At 41.5% G+C, this 27,623-nt stretch overlaps 3 protein-coding genes across 6 annotated transcripts in view; all 3 read right to left on the bottom strand.

Moving 5' to 3' along the window:
• Positions 1-541: 541 nt before the first annotated feature.
• On the bottom strand, positions 542-6,543 carry sumo3b (small ubiquitin like modifier 3b). The gene is made up of 4 exons (XM_080903901.1): positions 6,388-6,543; positions 5,694-5,822; positions 5,518-5,589; positions 542-1,731 (listed from the first exon to the last, which is right to left on the bottom strand). The coding sequence occupies exons 1-4, from the start codon at positions 6,406-6,408 to the stop codon at positions 1,669-1,671; spliced, it is 285 nt and encodes a 94-aa protein (XP_080760027.1). The 5' UTR covers positions 6,409-6,543; the 3' UTR covers positions 542-1,668.
• A 1,054-nt stretch (positions 6,544-7,597) lies between these two features.
• pttg1ipb (PTTG1 interacting protein b) lies at positions 7,598-13,036 on the bottom strand. 3 transcript variants are annotated; one of them, XR_013974064.1, is made up of 8 exons: positions 12,848-13,036; positions 12,459-12,514; positions 12,245-12,353; positions 11,635-11,737; positions 11,245-11,310; positions 10,673-10,768; positions 9,814-9,860; positions 7,598-8,126 (listed from the first exon to the last, which is right to left on the bottom strand). XR_013974064.1 is itself a non-coding variant. In XM_080902724.1 (7 exons), exons 1-7 carry the CDS (start codon positions 12,960-12,962, stop codon positions 8,083-8,085), a joined length of 540 nt encoding a protein of 179 aa, XP_080758850.1. In that variant the 5' UTR covers positions 12,963-13,035; the 3' UTR covers positions 7,599-8,082. The 3 variants fall into 3 exon arrangements, 1 of the variants encoding a protein (XP_080758850.1); XR_013974063.1 differs by lacking the exon at positions 10,673-10,768 and having other exon boundaries at positions 11,230-11,310; XM_080902724.1 differs by lacking the exon at positions 10,673-10,768 and having other exon boundaries at positions 7,599-8,126; positions 12,848-13,035.
• A 1,725-nt stretch (positions 13,037-14,761) lies between these two features.
• The window catches only part of myo10l3 (myosin X, like 3), a 61,881-nt gene continuing 49,019 nt past the window's right edge, over positions 14,762-27,623 (bottom strand). The window contains exons 24-41 of one of the 2 annotated variants that reach the window (XM_080903411.1): positions 26,955-26,985; positions 26,043-26,852; positions 25,314-25,437; positions 24,770-25,013; positions 24,553-24,648; positions 24,271-24,364; positions 23,934-23,989; positions 23,652-23,794; positions 22,954-23,148; positions 22,611-22,768; positions 22,118-22,241; positions 21,453-21,750; positions 18,490-18,697; positions 18,196-18,332; positions 17,900-18,023; positions 17,358-17,813; positions 16,653-16,844; positions 14,762-16,469 (exon numbers count right to left, since the gene is read on the bottom strand). In XM_080903411.1, the coding sequence (XP_080759537.1) occupies positions 16,365-16,469; positions 16,653-16,844; positions 17,358-17,813; positions 17,900-18,023; positions 18,196-18,332; positions 18,490-18,697; positions 21,453-21,750; positions 22,118-22,241; positions 22,611-22,768; positions 22,954-23,148; positions 23,652-23,794; positions 23,934-23,989; positions 24,271-24,364; positions 24,553-24,648; positions 24,770-25,013; positions 25,314-25,437; positions 26,043-26,852; positions 26,955-26,985 (3,595 nt within the window). In that variant the 3' untranslated portion in view covers positions 14,762-16,364. The remainder of the gene's footprint in view (positions 16,470-16,652; positions 16,845-17,357; positions 17,814-17,899; positions 18,024-18,195; positions 18,333-18,489; positions 18,698-21,452; positions 21,751-22,117; positions 22,242-22,610; positions 22,769-22,953; positions 23,149-23,651; positions 23,795-23,933; positions 23,990-24,270; positions 24,365-24,552; positions 24,649-24,769; positions 25,014-25,313; positions 25,438-26,042; positions 26,853-26,954; positions 26,986-27,623) is intronic. The other variant, XM_080903412.1, reaches the window with a different exon arrangement.

The raw sequence follows: 27,623 nt of genomic DNA, 5'->3' as shown, positions 1-27,623 counted from the left end.
CCAATCTACAATAGAAAATTCTATTGTTATGGTGGGTCCGCATGAGAAAAACAAAACAAAACATTAAATGTAATAAGTTTTTTTAAAAGTAGTATTTTTTTTTTTTTTTTTTTTTTTTAAATAGTAAAAGCTTATTACAGTAGAGTGGGTAATGAGCTACCAGAGGTTTCTGTAAATTTTCATATTTATTTCTTAGAATTTAAGCCCAAAGAATCATGCTGGCAGATTTCTTTGACCTGGCCTTGTGAAGTCTTTCCAAGCTCCTTAGACTACGATGACCTAACATATTTACTTCCCATCATAACCAGTGTCCAGGATACTTATTTTCACATGTAGTTTGACGAGGAAGAACCACAGATATATAAAAAAAAATAAAATAAAATACCCAACACATCATTGTATTTAGAAAATCAGGCACGTTTCTTTGCCCGCTATTTTAAATGAGTTCCCGTTTATGCCAAAGATGTAAATATTTTACACCCGCTCTGCACTGGCAACTAAAGACTTTACAGTACTCTGACACAAATGAAAGCCAACAGGGTTCAGGCAGCTGAGTATCAAACTATATTTATTGTATACAGTATAAGGACAAAAAAAAAATTAAAGAAAAAGAACATTTGCCAACATCACCATGCAAATCTAAAATGTTTAAATTTGAAACGCAGGTGAAAATGAACAAGAACAAAAAAGGTTCCATCAACACACAAGCATAAAACAACGTTAATGTTTGGATAGACTTTTTACAAACGTATTCAAATTGGCAACATGTCATGTATGTATGTATGTATACAATGAGTGAAATACTTATTCTTGGATGAGATAAAATGTCTCTGATAAAAGGTGAGGAGTTTTTCCCCTTTTAAAGTCCTGGACAGGCATAAAAATCAACTTTACACATGAAAACAACCGTTTTTCTGCTGTGCAATACCACCAACCACTGAGTTACAATAACTTTTACATCTACATTTTTATATTAGTCAAACCCTTTTATAAAAAGAAACCTTTTCATTTAGCATTTTTGGTCCAAGAACCTTACTGTACTACCAGTCAGATAAATCCACTTTGAAGGTAACAGTATTGAGGTAAACCATCCATAATGACGCTTTCCAAGCACAAGTATTTCTCCTGTTGAAGATAAACTGTGCATGGACAGATTATTTCTAAATGTTCTTTTAAAAACGCGACTAAAATCTACATGAGAATAATGTCACAAAATCTCCCATCTATGAACAGATCACTACTGACTATCCCAGCAGCATTCCTCATAAGTACATGAATATTTAAATAGTCAAGTCCATCCTGAATATGAATTCTTACCATTATCTGGAAAAAAATTAAACAAATATCAAGAAACAGAAAAGAAAGCATGTCATTTAGCTTACTCAGACAGCTGAACATCACAAAAACCCCACAATGGTCCCGTCATTACAAACCATAATATGAGATGTACTCTGTCCTTATGAATTTCAAATCGGTTTTGGTGAATAAAACATTAAGTTACCTAATCTCAAAGTCTGTATTTGGCCCCAAATGATCATTATTATCCTTTTTATTTTTTGTTGTGTGAAGTCTTTCATTTAGGGAAGCACAGTCGATAAACCTAATAGAAAAAGAAAACTGAATTGAAAAGGAGAAACAAAACAAAACAAAATTGTTGACTCTTTCCACTTAACAGACTCCTCCCGTCTGTTGCTGAAATACATCAATAGTGTCTTCATCCTCCATCTCCAGCTGCAACAAAGACACGTGCACATTAGTCTCTCAGACCATGTCTTGACAGGAAGTTTTCAGTAATGCTAATAATATCATGTAGGCAGGTTTCCCTGCCTAAATTACCACTTTTAAATTACCATGTTAGGACTGTTTTGTTTGTCTGTCTTATCCCTGAGGTGTAATATATATTATTAGAGTTAAAATGAACACTGACAATTTGGTGCACAAAAAGAGCTTTCTGAAATGAACAAAATTTACATGTATTTTGTACCCTGTATGTGTAAAGCACAACTAATATTGGACAATGTTTCCCCGAAAGGTCACTGCAGACACTGGACTTTTACCATAATTCCACTTTTTTTTTTGATAGGTTTGAGGTCGTTGCACTTTGAAATGATTTCTACTGAACAATCCTGAGGTAGATACAACATCCAGTCTGTTCAATGTACCAGCTCCACTGGTAGCTAAACCGTTCCAGATCAACATGCTACAACCTGCATGTGGAACAGCTAGTAACAGTTCCTTTGTTTATGTCTGAAGGATGTCTCCTCCAGACATACTTCAGGTAATTCTGCTCAGAAACAGTTTTGTCTAATCTGATTAACATTCTCCTGGAGAACATTTGTGCATGTGGTCAGCAGAAAGCTTTTGTTTAGCTTTGCATGTCCTTTTTGGATGGCAGCCTCAGTCTACAGCAATACAAACTCATGAGTGTCTCCAATGGTCCAGCAGCTTCAAGTTCATGATGGGTCTATGCCTTGATGGGTTCACACCATCCAAACCAGCTTCCATTCAGCCAACCTCTTTGGTCTTTTCAGACTTTGGCTAACTTGTTGACCATTTGAACCAATGGTCTTGTAATGTGCAGCTGTTCAGGAATTTGTCACATACACAAATATAGGATTCCCTTTCTCAAATCTGCACTGAGCGTTTTGGACTTTCATTCTGCTTTTTGTCAGTCCAGTGGCAAAAAGCAAATGGTTTGTGAGAAAGTATGAGCTTTACTCAACCACAATTATTAACAGAAGGCTGGAAGTCTTTCAGGAAAGAAAATTTAGAACTGACAGCATCGCCAATTTAAAACAAAAATTTAAAAATGTGTTGAACGCTCGCTCTAGGTTAGGGAAGACAAGCTGCCTCAAGCAGAGTTAAAGTATCTTGGGATCTTATTCACAAGTGATGGGAAGGTGAAGCGTGAGTTGGACTGCTCGACTGGTGTGACGTCAGGAGTAATATGCGCTTGTGCTGGCCCATTAATAAAGAAATGGGCTAAGCTGAAAGGAGCTTTCAATTTACTAGTCCATCTACATGCCATCCCTAACCTGTGGTTATGAAATACGGGGTAGTGACTGAAAGAACAAGGTCACAAATACAAGTGGCAGAAATGAGTTTTCTCTGTAGGGTGGCTGGGCTCAGCTTTAGGCCTGATTTATGGCGTTTTCATGTTCACCACACACCCTCCGTCATGGGTGGTGTGTGCACAGTTTGATGTCACATTGCCTGATGCACACCCACAGTATTTGTAGCGCCTTGACTGGTCGTCCGCCTCTCGACTTTTGCAAACTGGCACGTTGTGCCGCAGCTAAGCTAAAGACATGTGTGTACAGTCATTTAGGATTTTACAGTCATTTTGATGATATTCCAGTACAGAAGCTCAGATATATCATTCAGGAGAATACTGCACCGGGTTCCTGCACTTAACGGCAGGAAAACTGACTGTGTGATGATGATCTAGACTTCTGGGGGAAATCTACGTCGTAACCGGAACCTTTAGATCCTACCAGTAACTTCCCAAGTAGCTTGATGTGAACCTCCTGACAAATGTAACTACATGTATGGTTGATGCACCACGAAGTAACTGAATGGCTTGGAAGTAGGGATGGGTACCGGTGTCATCATTCTGACAAACGGTAGTAACCAGACCGAAAAGCAGCGCACATTTCGGTGCTTTATTTCGGTGCTTTTTTTCCTGAGCTGTGATACACTTCTAGCCAATCATTTTACGTTTCCGAGGATAGTAGGCGGGCCCAGGTACGTACGTTCTTTTAGAGCAGAGCTACAGATTAAAAATGTCCAAGGCGAAGCGGTCAAAAGTCTGGTTGTACTTCACAGCAAAATATGCAAACTCAGCAGCCTGCAACAAGTGCTTTAAGCTGATACTGTGATACTGTCAAAGGAGGTAACACCTCAAATCCGATGAAACACCTGGCGACGCATAGCGTTTTTTTTTAAAGCCCAGAAATGCACCGTATTTGATAGCTTGCTGCGAGACCTCACACCGAGCACATCTACTGCGGGTGGGTTGCCTGTTATGCAACATCCCCCAAAAACACGAAGAGTAGAGTCCTGGCCCCTAGCCCTGCCAGTGTAGCAGAAATGATGACGGATGATGATGCAGCAGCAGCCGTTCTTCTCTGCGCGAGTAGCTTAATGTTGTTCGTGTGTAATTTACGTTGAGTAGGCTAACCATGTTATTAAATTAATGCATGTAAGGTGAACTAGCAAACATCATAGCTACATGCGGCTGTCCTCTTGTTTGATGGCAGATACTCCCTTCACCCTGGCCAAAAAGGCTAAAATGACCAAAGAAAAAAAGTGGAAAACAGTTAAACATGAGAGGTTTTGGACAAAGTTTGTGTTTTTTCCATTGTTTAAGCACTGCTTCCACTGCTTCCTTGCTTCCAGCCAAGAGTGATACCATATATGCCCCATAGCTGCAGAAAAGGCTAACATTGTTATCTTTTTACAAAAACCAGCTGAACATGAGAGGTTTTTGGACCAATTTTGTGTTCTCCATTCTTTAAGCACCGGTTTGAGCACCGGCACCGTTTCAAAAGTACCGATTTGGCACCGGTATCGGATAAAACCTAAACGATACCCATCCCTACTTGGAAGGTTACAGCATAGGGTTAATAGAGATTTTCAGTTACGTCATAAGTAACGATGTAGATTTCCCACAGAAGTCTAAATCATGCTTTAAAGATAAGGCAAGGAACACCGAAATCTGAAAGGATCTCTGGAGTAGAACCACTCCTCCTACAAAAGGAGCCAGTCGAGGTGGTTAAGTCCTCTCTTTGCAAGGCATGCCCAACTGGGAAGAGAACCCAGAGTAGCGCCAGAAACATCTTCCTTTTCTTTCTTTTAAATGTCAAAAAAGTTGCTTAAAACTAAAAATTATATTTTTATTTATCAGGCAAATAAACTAAATCCACATTTTAGTGGATTTATTATTTTTTCCTAATTTTTTAGCATTCTAAATATTACTGATTAAAAAGGTTTTACATCTTTATCTTTACTTATTTGGCCAAGTTTGAGCAACAAACAAAGAATTTGACTTTGGTTTACTTTACATTCAAAATATTTGTTAAGCCCTGTACTATTTCAGTGTTGCAACTATAAAGTAGCTAAACACAGAGCAGAAAAAAAAAGTGGTCTTATGCTTCACACTATATAAACATATAAAACTGATATCCAACGCTGAATATCTTTTCATTACGCATAAAAATACAAGAGGACAAGTAGATCTTATCCTCCGATTTGGCTGTTACATGCCATTTTGCATCACTTTAATGACGACATTACAAATATCCAACCAAATGCATTAACTTTATGATTCATAGCTGTAAGTCTTCACTTTGAGGTTGTGATTGGGCATTTTCTGGAGAAGCTGAGATGTACAACTTGGCCTGAAGGCTGTACTTGTTGTGCTGGCATAAAAGACTTTCTAGTTAAAGAAAACAAGGGCAATGCTATTTTGCATCTTCAAACCTCCATAATGAACTGGGCCTTTAGTATTTTACCAACCTGTGCAGGTGTGTCCGTTTCATTAATTGGTTGTCCATCAAACCTAAACCTTATCTGCCGAATCGACAATCCCTGGAAAAGACAGAAAGGAATTTTCTCTTAGATTCTGCATCTAGTTAATCATTTACAAGGTAATACGCAATAATATGAGCAAAAAAGCTCAAAGGGCCCCATACCTGTCTTTCGCAGTATGCCTTCATTAGCTTGCTTAATGGAGTGTGCCTTTTAATTTTGAACTGTACAACCGAGCCATCCTGACCAGCTACCTTGAGGTTAATGTGGTCGTTCTCCGTCTTCACTCCTTCCTGCAACAAAAGCAAAAAGGTCACCAACAGAAGCGTCCGGGAGTAAGCCCCGATTAGTTCAAAGTAGCAGCCAACCTAAGTTAGCCAACTACGTTTACAAGAAAGCGTGATAACGGAGGGAGGTAGGTTTCAAACCCAAAACCCGCACGCATACACACTTCCTTTCGCCTTCTCCCAGCGTTAGCATAGCAGGCTAGTCCGTGTTCAAACTGGCGCAGAAAGCCACAATGGCGCAAACAGTAAAGGGGAAAAAAACAAGCCATTCATTTCGCTAGCACTCTGTTACCGACATTAGCAAACATAGTTTAACTGAAAGGTATGCCGATAGGCAGGAGGCTGGATATGGAAGATACAGAACAGGATAGGCACAAACTGAGCTTAAAGCCAAAATATCCGCAAATTGAGCAACCTTTGTTTCCCCCGTCTACCCGCTCAAACTAGGAAACTGCAGCCTTTAAGCAGCACTAGCTTAGCAGAACATGCTAACGGCTGCTTGCAGCGGGCATAATGAGCACCTAAAGATGAACATGACCCAGATGTGTCTCTGTAGGAGCGCGGCACCGACCTTTGGCTTTTCTTCAGACATTCTGCTATTTCCTCCGGTATTTAAGAGTAACGTGGACTCCGGCCGATAATGGTGAAGCGGTTTATCAGCTCCTCCGGCTCTTTCGTTTGGCGAGGGAGCGCGCAGTGATATTTAAAATGTAATTCGACCAAAAACGTCACGTGATCCATTTTTCGTCGGGGCCGCGGATGCGTGAGCGTCCGCTAATTTGCGCACTCCCGTGACATAGGGGAAACAAAAGGGCCCTGATCAAAGAAAACGCGGGAGCTCAGGACAGAAGCTTTCAAATGGCAGCTAATTTACCATGGAAGCTGGCCACACTCATCTCATTACCATAGTAATTACATAGACTCGTTATTATTTATCCCTTGAATCCAAAAGTTGTATTTTTAATTTTATTAATCTTTAGAGATCTGCCATATACACTTAGGTCTTTAAGTTTTTGGATAGTCACACCTTTTCTTGTTATTATATCATGGATGAGCAGTGATTTTGCAAAGTGTTGCATAAACTGTTTTGTCAGCTTTGAGATTCAAGATTACAAATAAACATATCAGAGAGTTATCAAAAACTCTGAAAAGGACTAAAGTGCATGATTACAGAATTCTTTCCATGGATAAGAAAACCACCTCCACAACATCCAGCTAAGTCAAGAATGCTCCTGAGGAGGGACGTGTATTATTGTCAATCAAGACACGCCTTCATGAACGTAAAGAAAGAGGATTTAGTTTAAGGTGCAAGCCACTGGTTACAGTCAAGAACAAGAAATCCAGAGTAGACTTTGCCAGAAAGATTCTAAAACAGCCTACACAGTTCTGGAAAAAAATTATTTGGGCAGATGAAACCAAGATTAATTTGTACAGAAATTTGGGACTGTATAGAAAAATGTCTGTAATCAAAATCCACAGAGGTGGTGTATAAGAGCCAAAATTACAAAAATGAGTGATGAATCACCCCAAAACGTATTATCCGTTTTGTTATTGTCATGGTGGGGCTGGACCAGAAGACCAAACAAGTGAGCAGAATATTATTCTCAGGAACTGAAACATTCTTAGATTGCTTAATTTCCACTGTCAGTTGAGATATTTTGGAAAATTAACTTATTAAAAATATTTAGAAATTTGATTTGTTCATAGGCCAAAACATAAAAGAGCATGTGTGAGAGAGACAGAGGGAAAAAAATAAAACAACTAAAAAAAAGTATGATTTTTATTTATTTATTTATTTTTTATTGGCAGATGATTCAGATGCAGTTCAAAAACATGCATTTTCTTTTGTTCAATAAAAAACGAAAATAATTCTGGAATGCAATAAAAATGGAGAAAAGGACAAATATGTTACATGAACTATTTAAAGAAAAAGAAGTGTTGAGCTGCAGACATGGATGAGTCAAATCGAGAATATTGTAACTGTAGTATGAAAGTGAAACTGCTTGTTACAGAAGAAGCACCACAGCACTCGTCAGCTTTGGACTTTTACAAACTAAACTGGGGATGCTTGCTTTTTCAAATTAAATTGAAATTAATGCATAAGAAATATTAATCAAGCAAAACAGTGCAGCATCAGGCTAAGAGTATTCTGAAAACACTGTCGCGCTGAAATCAATCAGACAGTCACAGTTTATCATGAGCTCCTTGTAGGTTGTATCTTCGTGTTACTGGCTTCAATAGGATCAACTTAACGAACGGCTGCTTCTCAATGATCATCCATACGGGCGTATGGGTTATCCTTCGACATACCTGAGAAGAATAATTGAAAAGAAGGATGTGTAATCAATAAAACTGAGTCCAAAATATAAATTATTCAGGGAAGTTTGGTTTACATTTCATTAATGTGATTTAAAATCTAAGTCTTTTGACACTGAATTGTAGTTTATCAAATATGTGCAGTACAGTATTTCTCCAGTAGATGGCACTCAATGATAGCTTTTTTCCGCCCTCTTTGTGTAAATGGGTTTTTTAATTTTCACATTTTGTTTTCTTCTGCTCAGATTCCATTATCTTTATCTGTTCCTTAATCTATCTCATCATAGTGTTGTGGTTTATTTTTTTTTCTATTTTGCTGCTGTTTGATCACTGCGCATACAAACTGAGCACTTTCAAAACAAACCTCTCTGATAATCAAAATTTACATTTCATAACCCGTTTAAGTCAAAGGAGCTTGCAAAGAAAAGCGTCTGGACTTCTTTAAGTTGCTTGAAGACGTTTCACCTCTCATCCGAGAAGCTTCTTCAGTTCTAAGGTCAAATGGTGGAGAGTCCCAGATATAAACCTAGTGGGAGTATCCCCCCACAGAGGGACAAAAGGACCCCCTGATGATCCTCTAATCGCCTGAGCCAAGGTGGGAAACTGGGCGTGGGTCCCAATCAGCCAGAGTTTCGGGTGTGTTCATTGTGAAACCTGGCCCCACCTTATCATGCGAATTCCTGAGGTCAGATGGCCCAGGATGTGAGTGGGCGTTAAGGCATCTGGGAAGGGATCTCAGGATCTCATCTTCTTATCCTCCCTCGCTGGTGTCTGGTCACCAGCGAGGGAGGATAAGAAGGACAGACGCAACAACATTGTCATCCCCTATGTAGCCGGTGTATCAGAGAAACTCAGGAGAGTTTTCTCCAAGCATGACATCCCAGTGTATTTCAGACCCAGCAACACGCTCAGACAGAAACTGGTTCACCCGAAAGACAAAACGCCAAAACACAAACTTAACAATGTGGTGTATGCTGTACAGTGCAGCGAGGAATGCTCAGACCTCTACATTGGAGAGACCAAACAGCCACTTCACAAGCGCATGGCACAACACAGAAGAGCCACCTCCACAGGACAAGACTCAGCAGTCCATCTGCATCTTAAGGATAAAGGACACTCTTTCGAGGATGCCAATGTTCACATTTTGGACAGAGAGGACAGATGGTTTGAAAGAGGAGTGAAAGAAGCCATCTATGTCCACTGTGAGCGACCATCTTTGAACAGAGGTGGGGGTTTACGACACCAACTCTCTGCCATCTATAATCCAGTTTTGAGATCCCTTCCCAGACGCCTTAACGCCCACTCACATCCTGGGCCATCTGACCTCAGGAATTCGCATGATAAGGTGGGGCCAGGTTTCACAATGAACACACCCGAAACTCTGGCTGATTGGGACCCACGCCCAGTTTCCCACCTTGGCTCAGGCGATTAGAGGATCATCAGGGGGTCCTTTTGTCCCTCTGTGGGGGGTCACTCCCACTAGGTTTATATCTGGGACTCTCCACCATTTGACCTTAGAACTGAAGAAGCTTCTCGGATGAGAGGTGAAACGTCTTCAAGCAACTTAAAGAAGTCCAGACGCTTTTCTTTGCAAGCTCCTTTGACTACGATGACCTGGATGACTGAGAACCTTCACAGACATAACCCGTTTAAGCCACACAGAAAAAGGAATTAGTCTCACCGTATTTGTGCCTGATTTCATCGTGCCTCATCTGCATTTCTGACCTCCTGAGAGGGAAACAAAGACAAATTGTTAGGCAACAGAGGACGCTGACACTGTCACATGACACTTATTTACTTATTTTAGTTTATGAAGTAGAAAGCAAAATTTTCACAGATAAAAAACCTTTCCTGCCTGTCAATCTTTTTTGCTCTTTTTTGGCACCGTCCAATTTGTCTAATTCAATTATAACAGTTGTGATGAAACACAAAGCCAAACAGTAGTGCTGGATTCCCAGAATATTTACTTTTCCAGCATGGTGTCCAGGAGCAAAATGAACCAGCACCCCGGGAATGAGATCAGCCTGCTGTTTATCTAATGAAGTTAAATTCATTTTCAATCTCAACAATAAACACGTGACATTATGTTTCTTATTTTTTGATGTAACATCAATGATTTTATGCCGCATAATAACGTAACACATTTAGTTCCTTATGGATGAGTTCGATTTTTACACACGATTACCTTAAAAGTTTCACATGCCAGTGTTTAAGTCACTGGTTAGGTTTGTGGTAACATATACTACAGCCTAAAGTAACATTAATTCTATGTTTAATGGCTAAAACTTGATAGTTGAGATTGATTGTACAAATAACCTGTGAATGTTCATGTCCATCAAAAGGATAAATGTTAAATTCGGTTTAAGACTTAGATGACTAATTAATAATCTGGGAGACTTTGTGAACAATCTTCATGTTTCATAACTGTATAGTTATGAAAAATGTAGAGTCTCTGCTTCTGTGCGAAGCAGACATGGAGAGCTACAAAAGCTTTCGTGGACTAGTGCCTCTAGTGGCCATAAAAAATGAGCAACATCAACCTGCAGCAACAGATAGAGCGATGGACCGTGGAAGAAGAGAGCCTGAGAAGGTAGAGATGTCCTGGGCATGCCCAACATCACAAGACAGTTGCTGGCCTGGAGCCCATGAAGAAAAAGAAACAGGGGAAGGCTGTGAAGCACCTGGCATGGGTTTTTGATGGCGTTTGCTCCAAAAGAGCAAAGAGCCTAACTAGATTTATTTCATTATCATTATCAGGGTGTGGCGTCAGAGGAGGCTGACCCACACAGCTGATCTCTATTACTTAATCATGCCTCCCCTATATGAGCAGGATGCCAGGAGTTGATGAGAGAGCTGTGTGCTGCACTGGAGTGAGGCAGGTGGAAAGCTGCACAAGCAGGAAAATTCAATAACATTGTAAATAAAACCTTTGCGTGCCTTGGGTCCTTTATACTACAGTATATGGATCAACTTACTCAAGACCTTACACAGAACTTAATATTTTGCCCATCTGAGTCAGGCACAGTAGTAAGGTTTCAGTTAATCAGACACTCTGAAATTGTGTTATATGCGTGAAGATTTAAGTTAAAACACATACTCCACAGACATTCACCTCGCTTTCTGGCGGTCCTTCCTCAGCCGAGTTTGTCGCTCCATCTGCATGTCTTCTCTCTTTCTCCTATTAAAAAGACATTTTTGTTTACATCAATTCACCACCTTTATGTATCTGCACATAGACATTTATATTATATATCAAATATGAGCATTTGCTTTTAGCTTTATACATTTACAGAGCAACAAAATTGAAGGCAGTTATAAAATCAGAAAGACCAAAGTTACTGCAGCCACAAATTCTGGCAGCCTTCTGGAGATAGCCGTATCAGCCTAGCCTCACAGAATAACAACCCATTGTGTTCCCATCCTCCTCGTCCTCCTCCTCCTGCTTCTGCTTACATTTTGATCCAGATTTAACAGTGAGCACTTCATGTGACTTAATGCTTACCCAATTTTTTCACACTTGCAGCAGCAGAAGCAGCAAACAAGAATAGCGATGATGATAATACCAGCCAGCACTGACACGGTGATGATCAATATCTGGAAGTTGACTGTAAATCAAACGTGGACACAAGGACAGCGTAAAAAAAACGCCAGCTTGCATGAGCAAATCTTATCATTAAGTAAACATAGCAATGAACTACTAAGTGGAAAAGATGCTAATGTATTTTACTCAAAGATGATTATGATTTATGAAGAAGACCTGCACCACAAAACAGGGGAAAAACGCACACTTATAAGTTTTTCTTTCTTGGCTGACATGGTACATTACAAATTATTTTTCTTACTGGTTAATCTTGCAGTTTGGGCTTTTTTTCACTTATTTGTTCAAAGTCTAAAATGTCATAAATGTATTTTACAGACAACTTACAGCTGCAGTAAGATCTTCAAACTGAACTCAAAGTCCAAACTCATATATTCATTTTACCATCCAGCAAGAAAATGAGAAAGTCATCACAACTGAGAAGCTTTCCTGGACAATGTAAAAAAAAATATTTCCCCCATGCAAACATCACGCATTAAATAATAATAGTAACAAGTGTGTGTGCCAGTCTTACGCCAGCATAGCCCCCAACGTGCATCATTCAGTGGACAAACGCTGTTGGAGGGCAGGATGCTCTTCACCGGGTATTCGATGCATTTTTTGGTTGTTATGCACCACAGGCACTGCAACAAACACAGTCATAAACAGTTACATTTTATCTTATAACTTCCCCTTTTTATGGCAAACATTTACAGGATATGTTTTTGGCTGAACTGCAGGAAACTTACTGTCACATTCTGCAAGCATTCATCACAAGTGGTGTTGGATTTCAAGGCACAGGGAGCTGAAACAGAGAAAAGCTATGACACACACCTACAAGAAGTAAACTAATATAACCCTGAGAGAATTTAACTTTCTGTGACATATTAAGGATCACTGCAACAAAAGAAGTAACGTTAGCCTAACTGAGGCAGGCAAAAGAAACTTTTTCTTTTGTGTTTGTGTGTGTGTGTGAATACTACAAGAATATGTATAAAGCCACTGAGGATTATCTTTACATTTGCTTCTACGATCACGATAAGTCCACTGTGTAGATGTCATGTGACTGCCTCCTGACCCGTCTCTGGCACTCCAAAACAAAGCGCTGCACTAACACATACAAGAAGAACAAACTTACTGTCCGCTGGAGCAGGAGTCGGTGTTTGCGCTGTAACTGTAATAATACCGCAGGAAATTAGGACAAAAACAAAGGCGGACGGGCTGTACATGGTGACACGAGCGCTGGACTGCATGGAAAAAACAGAAAGGCTCGAGAGGAGTGAAGCTGAACCCCTGGTTTACTAGCGGTGACGTCACGAACTCCTGACGCTGGTGTCATCAAGCAGCTGCAGGGTGACACATCTCATTGAAAAACATGTTTTATTATTGGGAGGGAGAGCGGAGAGTAAGGACGCACTGTGCTCATTAGCTCTCTGAGACTCAGCACATACCAGAAAAAAAAACCCCCACTTATATTATTTATACTCCGTATCTGACAGACATGGAAAATCTTTACCACCTCGCACCACAATGCTTGCATTCATTCTAGATTCAAGCTTCTTATCGTATAATATTGACGTTTTAGTGAGCTTTATTGGGGTTTTGTTGTGTTTTCTATCTTCTTTAGATTAATTTTGTGCCTTTCCAAGCTATTCTGCTATTGTAACACCGTGATTTCGCTGTCATTGGGATAAATAAAGTATTTCCTGTCTTCCCTTATCTTTTAAAACTTTGCAGATTTGAGTTTATAAAACAAAAATACAAGCAGAAAATAATTTATGGTGTATAATTACGGACTTTAATACGACTTTACTGACCCCAGCACTACCAACCAGCAGCAGTCCCATCTATCTATCAGGTTCTACTAAGGATTAGCTGATCACCAGCAAGTGTGAGCACCTCTATAAAAGCATTACTTTTGGCAGTTTGCTGCTCTCAGGTGTGTATTAACACAGTGGAAGCAGGAAAGAAATCAGTATTGATCTTAGAGTAGCAATCTGGGGAAGGTTATTAGACCATTTCCAAGCAATTTAAAGTTCATCATTCTACAAAATGTTATTCTCAAGTGGAAAATGTTCAAGACGATTGCCAATCTTCCGGTGCCACTAAAGTCACTCCAAGATCAGACTGTGTAATCCTCAAAGAAACTGCAAAAATCCTAAGAGCTACATCTCCGACTTGACAGGCCTCGGTTAGCATGTTAAATTTTAAAGTTCATGGCAATACAATTGGAAAAAGACCGAACAAGTATGGCTTGTCTGGAAGGATGCCAGGAGAAAGTATCCTCTCTTTTAAAAGCACATGGCACCACAGCTTAGCTTTGCAAAGTTGCATCTGAACAGACCACAAGACTTCTGGCGCAATGCCTTCAAAACAGACGAGATTAAAGTGGAGATGACTGGTCATAATGCACAGCACCACGTTACTTGAAAACCAAATACAGCATATCAGCACAAACATCTCATACCAGCTGTCAAGCATGATGGTGGAATGGTGATGATTTGGGTGTGTTTTGCAGCCACGGCATCTGGGCACCTTGCAGTCATTTATTCGACCGTGAACTCGTCTGTAAAGTATTCTAGGGTCAAATTTGAGGCCATCTGTGTGCTACAGAGCAGGACAATGTTCCCAAGCACAGTAAAAAATCCACAAGAGAACAGCTGAAAGAGAAAAGGATCAGGGTGTTGCAATGGCCCAGAAAAGTCCTGAGCTCAACCTGATTAAAATGCTGTAGCGGGACCGTAAGTGAGATGTGGTAGCGTTTTGCAATATTTTCATGTCATAAAGTCTCGTCTTTTCTTTGGTTTGTGTTTTGTTTCATTTCCATGTGCTGTTTTATCCCCCCCCCCCCCCCCCCCAACTGGCCATGGCAGTTTGCTGCCCTCCCCAAGCCTGGTTCTGCTGAAGGTTCCCTCCTGTTCATAGGGAGTTTTTCCCTCCCACCATCAGGAAAGAGTTTACTCACAGAGAGTGGGTCTTTACCTTACAGTATAAATGTTGTCATGTCAATATGTTGTCAGGTAGATATGATAAAAGACAAGATTCAAACAGCTTTTGAAATACAATAATTTATTAAAGCATCTTTAAATTCTGATATAAAACATTTTCTGATTCTTCTTCAAAACAATCAGAAATCTCAGAAATACAGTCATCATCGATGGCAAGATCAATCTCTGGTTTGGCCGCCGGCAGCTGACCAGAGCGCCTAAAGTGAGTATGATTGGAGAGCTATGGAAGACAGTGATGTAATGTGAGGTAAATACTAAGTTTAATATGTTGCGATCGCATCATCCTATCATGAACTATACTGTAGGTTGGCATAAGCTTGATTCACTTGTGTTCTTTAACAATGGCATAAGCGCAGCAAACGTCTTCTGGTTAGTGAGACAGAAACTCAGCGAGTTGGGTGCTGAGGGCAACACACACAGCAATTACTTCAGCAGTGGCGGAAGCTGAGAAACATGACACAGAGTGGCTAAAAATCAACAGTAAGTTATGAACAGCTCGTCCGCTTCTGAAACACATCAGTTTTTCTGCATCGCTCCGTCCACAAATAACAGACACAGAAACTTACTACAAAACTGCGTCACTGCATTTCAAGAACACAATTCGCTTCTCCCAAACAATTTTTACACTTCAATAAATAAATAACCCATCCTCACATGGCTGCTGACATCGCTTAAAAACCCACAAACAAACAAACAAACAAACAAACAACAAAAAAAATCAGAGAAGGCGTTTTCATGTATGCTTTGTCAAACACGTCCGCGAACATCAGCTTTGGCTTTTACATACACTCAGCTCAAACATGACATCAGCTCGACTCAGAGTGCCTGTTTGAGGACAGAAGCACAAATATTATGACCGATTTATTCATCATCGCCTTATGAGACAATACAGTGTTTATAGACACTGTGGTGCAGTTGATATTCACATTTAATTTCTCGTTCTTGTCTTACACGAGGCAAACTGCAGTTAGAACTGCAACTCACCATTTTATATTATGATCCTGCAAGGCCACGTCTACTCTTAAAACTATTACAATAGCCACAAGGCAAAGTGAAGAGGCTAAACTTTCTGCTTCCTGGGAGAATGACAGTTATTTTACACAATAACCTGAGGGAAACTCCATTTTAGGGGAACATTCATCACAACGGATTGCAGTATTCAACAGAATAACCGCTTTTAAAGGTGCCAGTTCAGTCAGTGTTTGTTTTCCATTGCAACACATTTACGACCTCTAAATGGGGAAGAAAAGCGCTATAGTGGCAATCAGAGAGTTGAACTGTCGATTTTGCGATGAAATTTGGGAGGAAAGAGCACGCGAGCTCCTGCGAATTAGCCTGTACATTAAAATAAATCCGTGAAAGGACACCTGAATAGCTTTTCAAGTAACGTGAGAAAGGACCAGTGTAAAGAGAAATGCGATCAGCTGACATTTTCGGCGACTGCACGGAGGGCGGCGGCACACCATCGCTTGAATGGTTCCCACATGTGCTTCAAGCAGTAAAGAATCAACATTGTGTCATGGCAGAAAGGAATCTTTCTGAGTGGAGATTGCCCGTGTTGCTACGCTGCTCAAGTCAAAATCTCTGTTGCCTTTCCTTTGCCAGGTGTCGGTGGCTGAGTGCGTGCTGTGGTCCTGCCCAGTGGAATCACCTGATCCAGCTGGTTCCATAACTGGATACAGACTTCACACTGCAGCGCTTCTTCACGATCATGTTTATGTAAGCTTTCATGATCTTGGTGATCTCTCCAACCTGCCAATATACAGATGAAAGTTATTTATTTTTAAAAGCTGCACTAAAAAAGTAATGTTTAAATTAAGGGGAACCGACTCCTCTTTGTCTGGAACTGTGGCCCTTTTGTTCTCGCCACAATGTTTTATCACTCTTGGAAAAGAAGCTCCCGCTAATGAAAACAAAGAGGACAAACATGTGTACCTGCGGGGTTTCAAAGAACATTTCTCTCTCATCCACAGTGATCTTGTAGGTGCAGGGCTGTGGAGCACCAAAGAAGATGATGTGTTCATAAGGAAAGGTCTCCAGAGGCTTTGGCTCCCCTCGTTTGTAGACGGACACATTCTCAGCACTCACACTTAACCACAGATCATGTGGAAATCCTCCTTCTTTGCACTGCCAATGGAAGACAAATCAAACAGAAAAGTCCACTTCAGATGAGGTTGGGGTTGAATGAAAGGTTCAAATGAAGGAATTTCACCCAGAGGTTGAAGGTTTTGCGTCACATGAGTCCAAATATGTGAAATTTGCATTTCTAAATTTACAGGACTTTCACTTCTATTTCTAAATGTACGTTCAGGTTTTAGTTGCAGATGTTAAGGCTTTTTTTTTTACGAGCTGAAACAATGTAACAGGTCAATGTCAGTGTTCCTGCTGGAGAAACATTAATTATGATGATGTAGGAAAAGCAGTAGCAGGGCGATTAATCACACTTCAGTTTTCAACTTCAAAGAAATCATTTCACATAGTGAAGTGAACAAATTTTAGATTTTAAGAGAAAGAAAGCGCTCGATCAATACTTAGCATCTACAGGGTCCCATTGTTAATGTATCGGAAGTAATAATGCAGGGAATAAAAACTCGGACTGGTCCATTACTGACAGCAATGCGGTTTAAGATTTAAGCTTACCTCAACATCAAACAGTGTGGATCCATATCCAGGCCACTCTTTGATGATAGTCATATATTTGAGCATAGCCTGGTGCTGGTCCAAACCGTTGAGGCGGGACCATTTCTCCATGATGCTCGCCCTGGTTGCAGACATCTCCTCCTTTATCCACATCTCCAGCATCTGCTCCTCCTCCATGCGCTGCTTCTTCATGGAGCCCGTCTTCAGCCCGCGACGCAGCGTCCCATCGAGGAAACTGGTCCTCCGACGCTCCAAAGTTTGGCCTGACCCCGAGGCTCCACCCACCTTGGTAAACTGTAAGATGCGATTGCGCAGGCGACCCACGGGGTAGACGTTTTCCAGGTTCCACGTGACTCTTGTTTTGTCTCCATACAGAAACTGTAGGCGGAGAGCGGCAAGGTGCTGCAGGGTCTCTTCACGGGCAGGGAAGTGACCCCTGGTTAAACTCTCGTGGGCCTGAAGGAAGACGAAAAAACACAATGATGCAAACTATGCACTTGATTTTCTCTTAAATAAACTAGAATATGAATGGTTAAGCATACCTGCTCAAACATGAATGCAAACTCTACTCCTTCCTTTGGCATGCTTTCCACATCCAAGAAACAGTAGAGTTTGAAATATAGTTTCCATTGGCCTTCATCCTGGGCTTCCTCACTGCCAGCCAGTCTGAGGAAGAACGCATAAAACTATCACTTTCACATCTGTTTTTATCTATCACTGCAATATCTTCTTTTCTTCTCATCATGTCCTGGACATAAATGTTTATGTACCTCTTAAAGTGTTTGCATGATAAAACATATTATCTGTTAAAAATGTATCCATGTGGTGTAAAACATACCTTTCAAATTTAGCTAAAACATCAGCGACAAGGACCCTGCTTTCCACCGCTTTGTCAACACTGTTGTTGTGCTCAAAGAGGGCAAACATGTTCCTGCTGTCCTCCATTGCCAGACCTCTGATTAGCTTCTCCACCACCTGAACAATAAAAGACAAAATTAAAACCACGCCTTTAGGGCACATTAGTATGGCTCTTTCCCCTGCTGTGCATGCTAAGGTAAAAAAAAAAAAATCCCAGCGCCGGCTTGCAGAGAAACCTTTAAAAATTTCTATGTTGCAACTGCAGATCGCTCACCTCTCCAGCAGTGGTGTGGGAGTTAATAGAAATCTTGCAGGAGCCTCCCCCATGGCAGTAGACTGCGGTGGTCATTTCCTGTCTGTTAAGCAGTGCAATAATTTCCTCTTGGGAAGGAACAAATTCTCTGGTCTTAGTCTTCTTCAGAGACTCACCAATGAAATGGGCAAACATTTCGATTTCTGTGCCTGGGAACAGCTCCTTAATCCTGAGGAAACAGAAAAAGAGAGCGAACAATAAGTTTCAGCCAAAGTACATCTTCCCATTGAGGTTAACTGAGCCACATCCATGATGGAAAATTTTACATGTTTAGAAACCACAAAGAGATACTTAATATAGGGAGTATAAAGTCTGCAGGACAGGCAGTCAGCTCCGAAGGCCCTATAACTTTTACATTTTTTATCTTAAGTCCAACTATGGGCCTAACTGGACCCGCAACATCAAGAACATTGATATGGACATTCTCACTACCAGTTTGGACAATGTTCAGATTCCGGACTTCTATTCTACTCCTGATGATTTGTTGTTATATTATAATAATTGTCTACGCACTGTCCTTGATTCTCTGGCTCCTGTAAAAACCCACTCTGTTTCCTTCACTCGCTCTGCTCCCTGGTTTACCTCTGACCTCTGAGCTCTGTAGGCCAAAGCTCGGCAGCTAGAGCGTAAATATAAGAAATCTGGTTTAACTGTTGATTCAGAAATCTATAAATACCATGTACTTCAGTATAAAGACTCCATTAACAAGGCCAAACAAAGCTTCTACTCTGGTATTATCAGTTCTTATGAGGGTAATGCTAGGACTCTGTTTTCAGTTTTCAACAAACTAATTCAACCCCCCAACGCTTTACCACCGCACTTCTATTCCTCTGAAATATGCAACTCCTTGATGCTGTTCTGGACTACGAAAATCGATAACATCCACCAGCAACTCAGATCGAATGTTGTGTCTACGCCCTCTCCAGAACCTTTTCTCCTTTTTGAGCCGTTTTCCACTTTTCATCTTCCTGATTTATCTGATATTTCCGAGTTAATATGTAAATCAAAGCCTGCCACATGTCATCTTGACCCCATGCCCACGGGACTTGTGAAATCCTGCCTCTCTTCTTTACTCCCACTCATCTGTGCTATCATTCACTCTTCTCTCACCACCGGTATCGTTCCCTCCTTATTGAAGACTGCTCTAGTCACTCCTATACTGAAAAAACCTTCTTTAGATCCTAACAACTTTAACAACCTCCGTCCGATTTCCAATCTACCCTTCATTTCTAAGATACTCGAAAAAGTGGTTGCAGCTCAACTTCATTTACACCTGGTTAATAATAACATCTATGAGAGATTTCAATCTGGTTTTCGCTCATGTCACAGTACCGAAACTGCTCTACTTAAAGTCACTAACGATCTCTTAATCGGAGCTGACTCTGGTCTTCTCACCATTCTCGTCCTTTTAGATCTGAGCTCTGCCTTTGACACCATTTCTCACTCTGTCCTTCTAAGCAGACTTTCCTCTCTCGGCATCTCTGACACACCCCTCGCCTGGTTTCAATCATATCTCCTCGACCGTTCCCAGTTTATTCAACTAAGATCATTCCGCTCTCGCCTATTCCCCGTCACCTCTGGTGTACCCCAAGGCTCAGTTTTAGGCCCTCTTCTCTTTATAATATACATCCTCCCTCTAGGTACCATCTTCCGCAAATTTGATCTTCAGTTTCACTGTTTTGCTGATGACACCCAGTTATATCTCTCTTGCAAACCTGATTCCTCCCTCCCACCTTCTTCCCTTACAGAATGTCTATCCGAGGTAAAATCCTGGTTTACCTCTAATTTTCTAAAGCTCAATGAGGATAAAACTGAGATCCTCCTTATTGGCACCAAATCCAACCTTTTGAAGGCAAACCATTTCTCACTCACCATCGATAACTCCACAGTTTTCCCTTCTCCTCAGGTTAAGAGCCTTGGTGTCATCCTAGACAGCACACTTTCTTATAAATCACACATCAATAACCTCACCCGTTCTGCCTACTTCCATCTACGTAACATTAACAGATTGCTTCCTTCTCTTTCCACCCAGTCTACGTCCATTCTTGTACATAGTCTTGTTACCTCCCGTATTGACTACTGCAATTCTCTTCTGCATGGTCTCCCCCAAAAATCCCTCCATAAGCTTCAACTGGTTCAGAACTCTGCTGCTCGCATTATCACCAGAACCCCCTCCTACCAGCACATCACCCCTGTTCTTCAGGAACTTCACTGGCTCCCTGTGAAATTCCGGATAATTTTCAAACTTCTTCTGCTCACCTTCAAGGCCCTTCATAACCTCGCTCCTTCTTACCTTTCTGACCTGTTAACCACCACTTGTTCTGCCCGTTCACTTCGTTCTTCTTCTTCTGTCCAGCTTACTGTACCTTCCTTCCGCCTCACCACCATGGGAAGCAGAGCTTTCAGCTGCTCTGCTCCCAGGCTGTGGAATTCTCTGCCCCCTGAAATAAGAAATATTGGTTCTCTCCCCCAGTTTAAATCCCAACTCAAAACTCATCTGTTCAAATCTGCATATTCACTGTGAATCCACTGTTTGTTCATTTTATCTTGTGCTTTATTTTATTGTTCTTATTCTGCCATTGTTTTACTAAGTGTTTTATCCTATTGTAAAGTGTCCTTGGGTGACTTGAAAGGCGCTCATAAATAAAATTTATTATTATTATTATTATTATTTTGATCTCAACTCCAGACATATCTCTCCTTACTGTGACACTCATCTCCTTTACAAAATCAGAAGACACATGAACTCAAAACAACCTTCTTGGTGGTTTTTCCCAAGAAAATACGTGTCTCCAGCACCACATTTTAACATGAACACCCACACACATAAGCACTCATAAAATAAAAACAATATCAGTCATGCTGTCACGGCTGGATGGTTTGCAACCAGGTGTTAATTTTTTCTCCCTGGAACATGCCCATACCGTTTCAGGTGAAACTTGAGGTAGCGTAGGATGCCTCGGCTGGGCAAGAAGGTGCAGCTCATACAGGTCAAGAGATGCCAGTGGGCGCGATTGGCAGGACTGTTTGGGTGCGGGACATGATTGGTTTGCTTGATCAGCTGACAGTAAACCTCATCCCTTAATGGCCTCAAGTCTTGACAGGTCTGCAGGATTCCCTGGATGATTGGCACAGGGTCAGACACAGCCTCCATCTCCTGCAGCGAGTTGAAAATCTTCAGGGCCTCATCCTGCAGGCTGGTGTAACCCTTTTCTTTTTGCACTGAGGGAGACAGAAATGGGTAAAGTTAACCTTCAGCCTCGATACTGAACTTGCTCAGTTACCTTAAGTAACCAGTTATTTTACAACTGAGCACGTTTGAATAGTTTTAATGTATTTAAAGTCTAAATTAATGTGCAAGATTTGCAAGAAAAAAAACTGCTTTATATCCTAAAATAGATATTGTGGCAGATTCTGCTACTTACTGAAGAAATATACAACAATTTAAATTTTAAAAATCCATGAATAAAGGTACATTTTTCAACCAAAAACTGCTCAGCACTGAATATTTAAAATTTCCTGATTCTCGACAAGCAAATTCATCGACTGCAATAGTTTGTATGCAGCAGCTACAGGACAGCGCACTTACAGTGGATGCTGACGTCTCCATAAGGCAGAGGTAGAAGAGGGGAGTGCAAAGGATGCTGGGTATATCTCAGGATAGGGTTCCTCCAGTATGTCTGCTCCACTGCCTCCACGTTCAAACTGCTCTCCTGGTAAGACAGAGGAGCAGATTAGTAATCTTACCTTTCAAATCATCGATTTTTCTTACATAAAAGAAAGTTTACGCTTGATAAGAAAATAATAGAGCAGCAATAACGGCGATGATGCAGACTATCACTGCGGTAAATCGAGTACATGGCCAAGTGTATGTATGAAAAAGAGACTCAAACAAGTACTGAAGCAGGAAAAACTTAGGCCAAGAGAAGATCACAGCACACAGATAGTGAGTACAAGTACCTCACTTTATTACAGAGTGTGTCCTTGCCAGAGGTTTGCATGACTGAAAAAAGTTTGATTTACAAAAATGTCAATGAAATGTGATGTAGTCTGTAGTCAAAATGGGGGAAAACAGTAAATACCTTGATGTCTCTGATGAGTTGCTGTGTTGGAGTTTCAATGGGAACTTTGCTGTCTATGGCAGCCTGTATGGCATTCGCCCACCTCATGGCTTCATTCAGCATTTTGGTGTAAAGCCGATAAGAGTGTTTACGCCCATGGACGATTATATTCCAGTAACCTGGGTGAGAAGGAAAGATAATCATGCACAAGACAACAAAGTTTCAGTAAATAAACCATAAAGGCTAAATTGTGCACATTGGGGTTTATATATTTTCTTAAGTGTTAAAGCTTAGGACCCAAGGATAACTTATGTTTCTATAAGCATTAATTTATTAAGATGACACTGAAGTAAGTTTAACTGACCAGTGTCCTTGAAGACTTTCTCATCTGGCTGCACCACGGAGCAGAGGCTGTTGAGGACCAGTGTTCCCAGTTTGGAAGCACTACGCTCCGATGACTTGTAATAGTCCAGAGAGTTAGTGGTGAGAACAAACCAGCGCTTCTTCAGCTTCAGAGAAGTGCTTTTGGCTCCAGACTTCATCTCTTTATGGAGCCAGCCTGTGGGGGTAAAATAAGAAATGACGGCTGAGTTGTAATACCTTCAATATTCTGTTCACCAGACAATCACGTAGCGCACAGCTGTTAAACCAGCACATATAAGAGGGCTGTCAGGACTGATCTTCCATCAGTGAAGCACAACGCATCATCAGAGCCCGCCATTGTCCAGGTCACAACCTCCTCAGACCAAAACAACCAGCATACAGTTTGAGACGCAGCAGAGTGGGCAGTTTGATCATACACACAACACACTTCCATAGTCAAACTGATGGCAAATAACAAAGGAGGACCACCTAAAAAAATGTGATAAAAGTGTAATATATATTACAATAAGATGTGCAGTCTCTCTGTATATTTAAATTTTCATATTTCTACTTTTTTACTGGGGGTCTTGTGACTTTAGCTTTGACTCTAAGCTCTGCACATGTGGATGTGTACAAATGGCAAATAATCTTATCTTATCTTATTTAGATAGATTAAATCCAATATCAAAATCCTCTTACCTCTGACTATAAATTCCTGTCCATCAACCCTAGAGTCTCCCTTAGATTTTTGCAGCAGGCCTATCCAGTGGTGCATCTCCTCGGGCGTGTCTGTGTTGCAGTGGATCACTCTGTTAGCCGTGATGATCACAAACGAGTTTGGTCTGGGAAAGAAAACATAGCAAAATTGGGTTTTTTTGTCCTTGTTTTTGTTACTCATGTATCTGCTGTGGGACCACAGGCCAGGGTTTTAATACATATATGCAATCAGGCAGGTGTTGGGGAAAATTGCTCATTTCTTACCTGTCTGGGTTGTCTGACGCACAAACAGAATCAATCAAGCCAACATCTAATGTGCCCTGGACAGGGAAAAATGGTGTTAATGGCAATAATTGTCAAAAAATGTGTCATTACTACAGGAGTATAATCATCTTTATATAAAAATATATGTTTTTAAATCTAGCAATCTTTTAGGACCAAAGAAATGGATGGTGGTATGTGCACTTTTCTTCTTCAGTTTAGATTACTATATGAGCCAGAACTGGACTGCTATGCGATTCAATTTCATGCTTCTTCACTGTTGCAGAAATACGGAGTTGAGGCTGGGGCCCAGGCAGGAGAGAGGTAAAACAGCACTAACCACTGCATTCTTTGGGTTGGCCTGTTCGTGGTGCATCTCCATGAGCTGCTCCGGACTGGCGCTGTGGACCCGACTCAGCACATTAAACCAACCGCTAAATGGGTCAGAGGGAGTTCGAAAAGCAAAAGTCAGCAAAAGTGTAATTGAAAATGACACCGTGAACTTCCACTGGCAACCACAAGGGGGAACTTTATTTCTACACATCAATTTTAGAGGTGAAAGGAAAACACTATTTACAAAATAGCTGCAGTTTGTTCTGAGAAATCTGTGGATGTGATGTACCTGGCATCTTCAGGAGACTCTGCGTAGATGTGGTACGTCCTCTCCTCAGTTACGATATTCAGTGCATTTTCCTTCTCGTGATTGTCCACTATTTCCCTGCACAAACAAAAAGAATAAACCATTACTGCATGTGGCTATGTTTGTTTCAAGCTGGTAACAATGAGTTCAATCAAAGCTAAAAAATAAACAAATCAAAAAACAGGGAACTGAGTCTTACTTGGCTGCACGGATGTCGATGGTGCCTTTCAGCTTCTCTTCGCTGTCATTCTCGAAATACATGAGCTTCGACTCGCGCAGAACGAACCAGCGCATCTTCCAGTTGCGCCGAGACAAAGTCGACATTCCTCCTCCTTTCTTGTAAAGCCAGCCAGATTTGAGGGAGTCCTGCTTTGCGCGGAACCACATGAAAGTTTCGTCTTTCAGGACGCACCAGCGACGGCGCCACGGGATCATCAAACCACCTGAGAGGTGAGAAAAGGATGATAATTTATTTTGTTTACTGTGAAATCTCTCTACGACAGATGGAGATCGCACAACTTTGTGCACACAGAAAGATGCATCCCAAAAACACAACGCATGAAAAGCTCCCTCAGTGAGTTAAACTTCACAGCCCTCACATAAACCTGAAAACATCAGCGGAAAACAAATGCGTAAAATACAAAAAGAGCCTTCAAGAAAACTCACAAAATGGACATTAAAGCTGCACAAAGACAATGTGCATGCCTGCTGGTCAGTGTCGTGTTTTTATTAGGTCTACTCACTCTTCATGTAGAGGTAGCCATGGAAATATGGAGGCCCGGTGCCGTTCAGCAGATTCACTCTGCCATTACAAACTTCTTCATCTGTGTCAACATATCCATCATTGTCCTCATCGCTGTCAATGAACTGCAAAAAAAAGACATCAGCATTTGAATAGATTAGACAGACTTTTAAACTGAAATCTTAAAGTAATAATTACTTCAAAAAAAATCCACAAAGGCAGAAATTTATAGCAACAATTTAAGTTAATTTCGTTTTTTAATTTTTCTGATGGTGAAGTCGAGCTGTTATTTTGCACTTTAAGGGCCTAAAATCTGTCTGACTTTGTAGCCACGGTGCTGCCACTCTCCTTTAAACTTGGCTCACACACATCCACCCACACAAACACACACGTGCCATTACATGCACCCATCCTTCTTCCCCTTTGACATTTTGCTGATCTCACAGTGTTGGGTCGCTGAGTGCAGATTCACATGCTTGTCAGCAGAGCCAAAACAAACATTTTCAGCATTGCTGCTCAGCGATTCTTAAACAAGCCTTTTGATAAGACGCAGCCTTGCAGAAATGCATTTTCTAACCGACTTTAAGACAATCTCTCTTGAGGCAACACGAGGAAGTATAATAAGCGCTGAGGAAATCTAGGTGGGTTTCGGTGTACTGGAGAACAATGGCTTAAGTTAGACCGGATATGGAAACAGAAAATTCAGTGACCCCATGTTGTTATTTCTCACCGAGTCCGAGCTGCCTCTGAAGGAGTCCAGGCTGTTCTGAGTGCATGAGGATTTTCGCAGCACCTCCTCATCTGTGATATGGCCATCGTTAGTGCTAGCACCTGAACTCCCATGGGCCTCCTCAAACTCTTCCTGGTCATAGTCTGACTCTACGTCTGGCAGGTTCGTGTGAGTTGGCTCTTCATTTACAGGCTCAAAGTCTGAGGCCCTCTGGCGTGGCCGCTTTTCTCCATTAGTAACCAGTGGAGGAGGTGGAGGGATTTGGGAGTCTGTGAGGACAGGGGCATGACTCAGTCCATTGGGGGTATCTTGGCTTAGCTTTCCTGCTGCAGGGGAGGCTGATGAGGAGGAGACCACTAATCCTCCTGCAAAGGCAGGCGGAGGAGGGGGAATACTTTGGAATATTTCCTTATCAAGAGGAACTGCAGCTGGAGGTGGGAAGTCAGGCAAAGCGATGCGCTCATCCTCCGCGTGGAAACCCTCATCCACCTCCTCTTCAGCTAGAGGTGCGGTAGATTCAGCTGGGTCGTGGAGGTTCTCCTCGCTCGAGAGGGATGGCTCCAAACCACCAAAGTCCAGCAGTTCCAAGAATTCAGTAGCCACACGAGAAGCCTCCTTTTCCAGTCTGTAGATCTCGGCATCCCTCATCTGACGCAGCTCCTCACGTGAGACGTCCCCAAGAAGCGACACGCTGTCTTCCTGCTGCTTGTGCAGACGCTCGATCTCCCTCTCGAGCCGCAGGATCTCCTCCATCTGACGGCTCTCCTCCTCAGACGTGTGGCTGCTGGACAGAGTCTGGGACAGCTCCTTCTATCGACCACACAAGTAAAGAAAGTGCAGAATTGTGTTATTTATGTGAATGCATTCATGGGCATTCTTTATTTTTGACATTGGAAGACAAACTGAAATTACCTTTTGACAAGCACCGTTCATGAGTGAGTTCCTAAAAATAAAATATGAATACGTTAGTCATGAAATGAAGAAAGAAAATGACTTGACAGATGACTTGGCTACTCCTGGAAATTCCTGACGAATCACAAAATTTAGCATTTTTCTATTCCAGTAACAGTTAAAGCTGTTATTTCAGGCGCTGTTTTGTGTGTTAATGCATACATAGATCTGCACATCTGTTTCTGAGCCACATTATTCTTGTGAGTCTCATGAGTACTACATCGCTTAACATCAGAATCTCCGCGTAGCTCCTGACTATATGTTGCCTCTCAATTCTCCCTGTTTAGCGTGGTGTAGGCGGCATGAGATGTTGACAGATTAACCTGCACTTCACCCCGCGATGACAGCCTTTCCCTGCTTTTTCACAACCACTGGGAAAAAGCCGGAGCTTAAAAAAGCGTCTGTCCAGAGCCAATCGCAATGGTCGCTCTACGCGTGAACCAACCAAACCCATCTGAATTCTCGACCTTAATTGTGATGGCACACCTGTAAAGTTTCGGCAGAGACATAAATGCCTGCTAAAGGGCTCAAAACTGCCTTTGTGGCCGATTCTCCAAAAGATGGTGTCACCTGCACCAGCTGCCATCACAACATACCCATACACAGACTGCGGTAAACACAGGGCATTGT

Source organism: Rhamphochromis sp. 'chilingali' (genome assembly GCF_963969265.1).
Source record: "Rhamphochromis sp. 'chilingali' genome assembly, chromosome: 14".
Lineage (NCBI taxonomy): Eukaryota > Metazoa > Chordata > Actinopteri > Cichliformes > Cichlidae > Rhamphochromis > Rhamphochromis sp. 'chilingali'.
The sequence above is the reverse complement of the archived record's forward strand: the minus strand, read 5'-3'. Positions and strand labels throughout refer to the sequence as shown.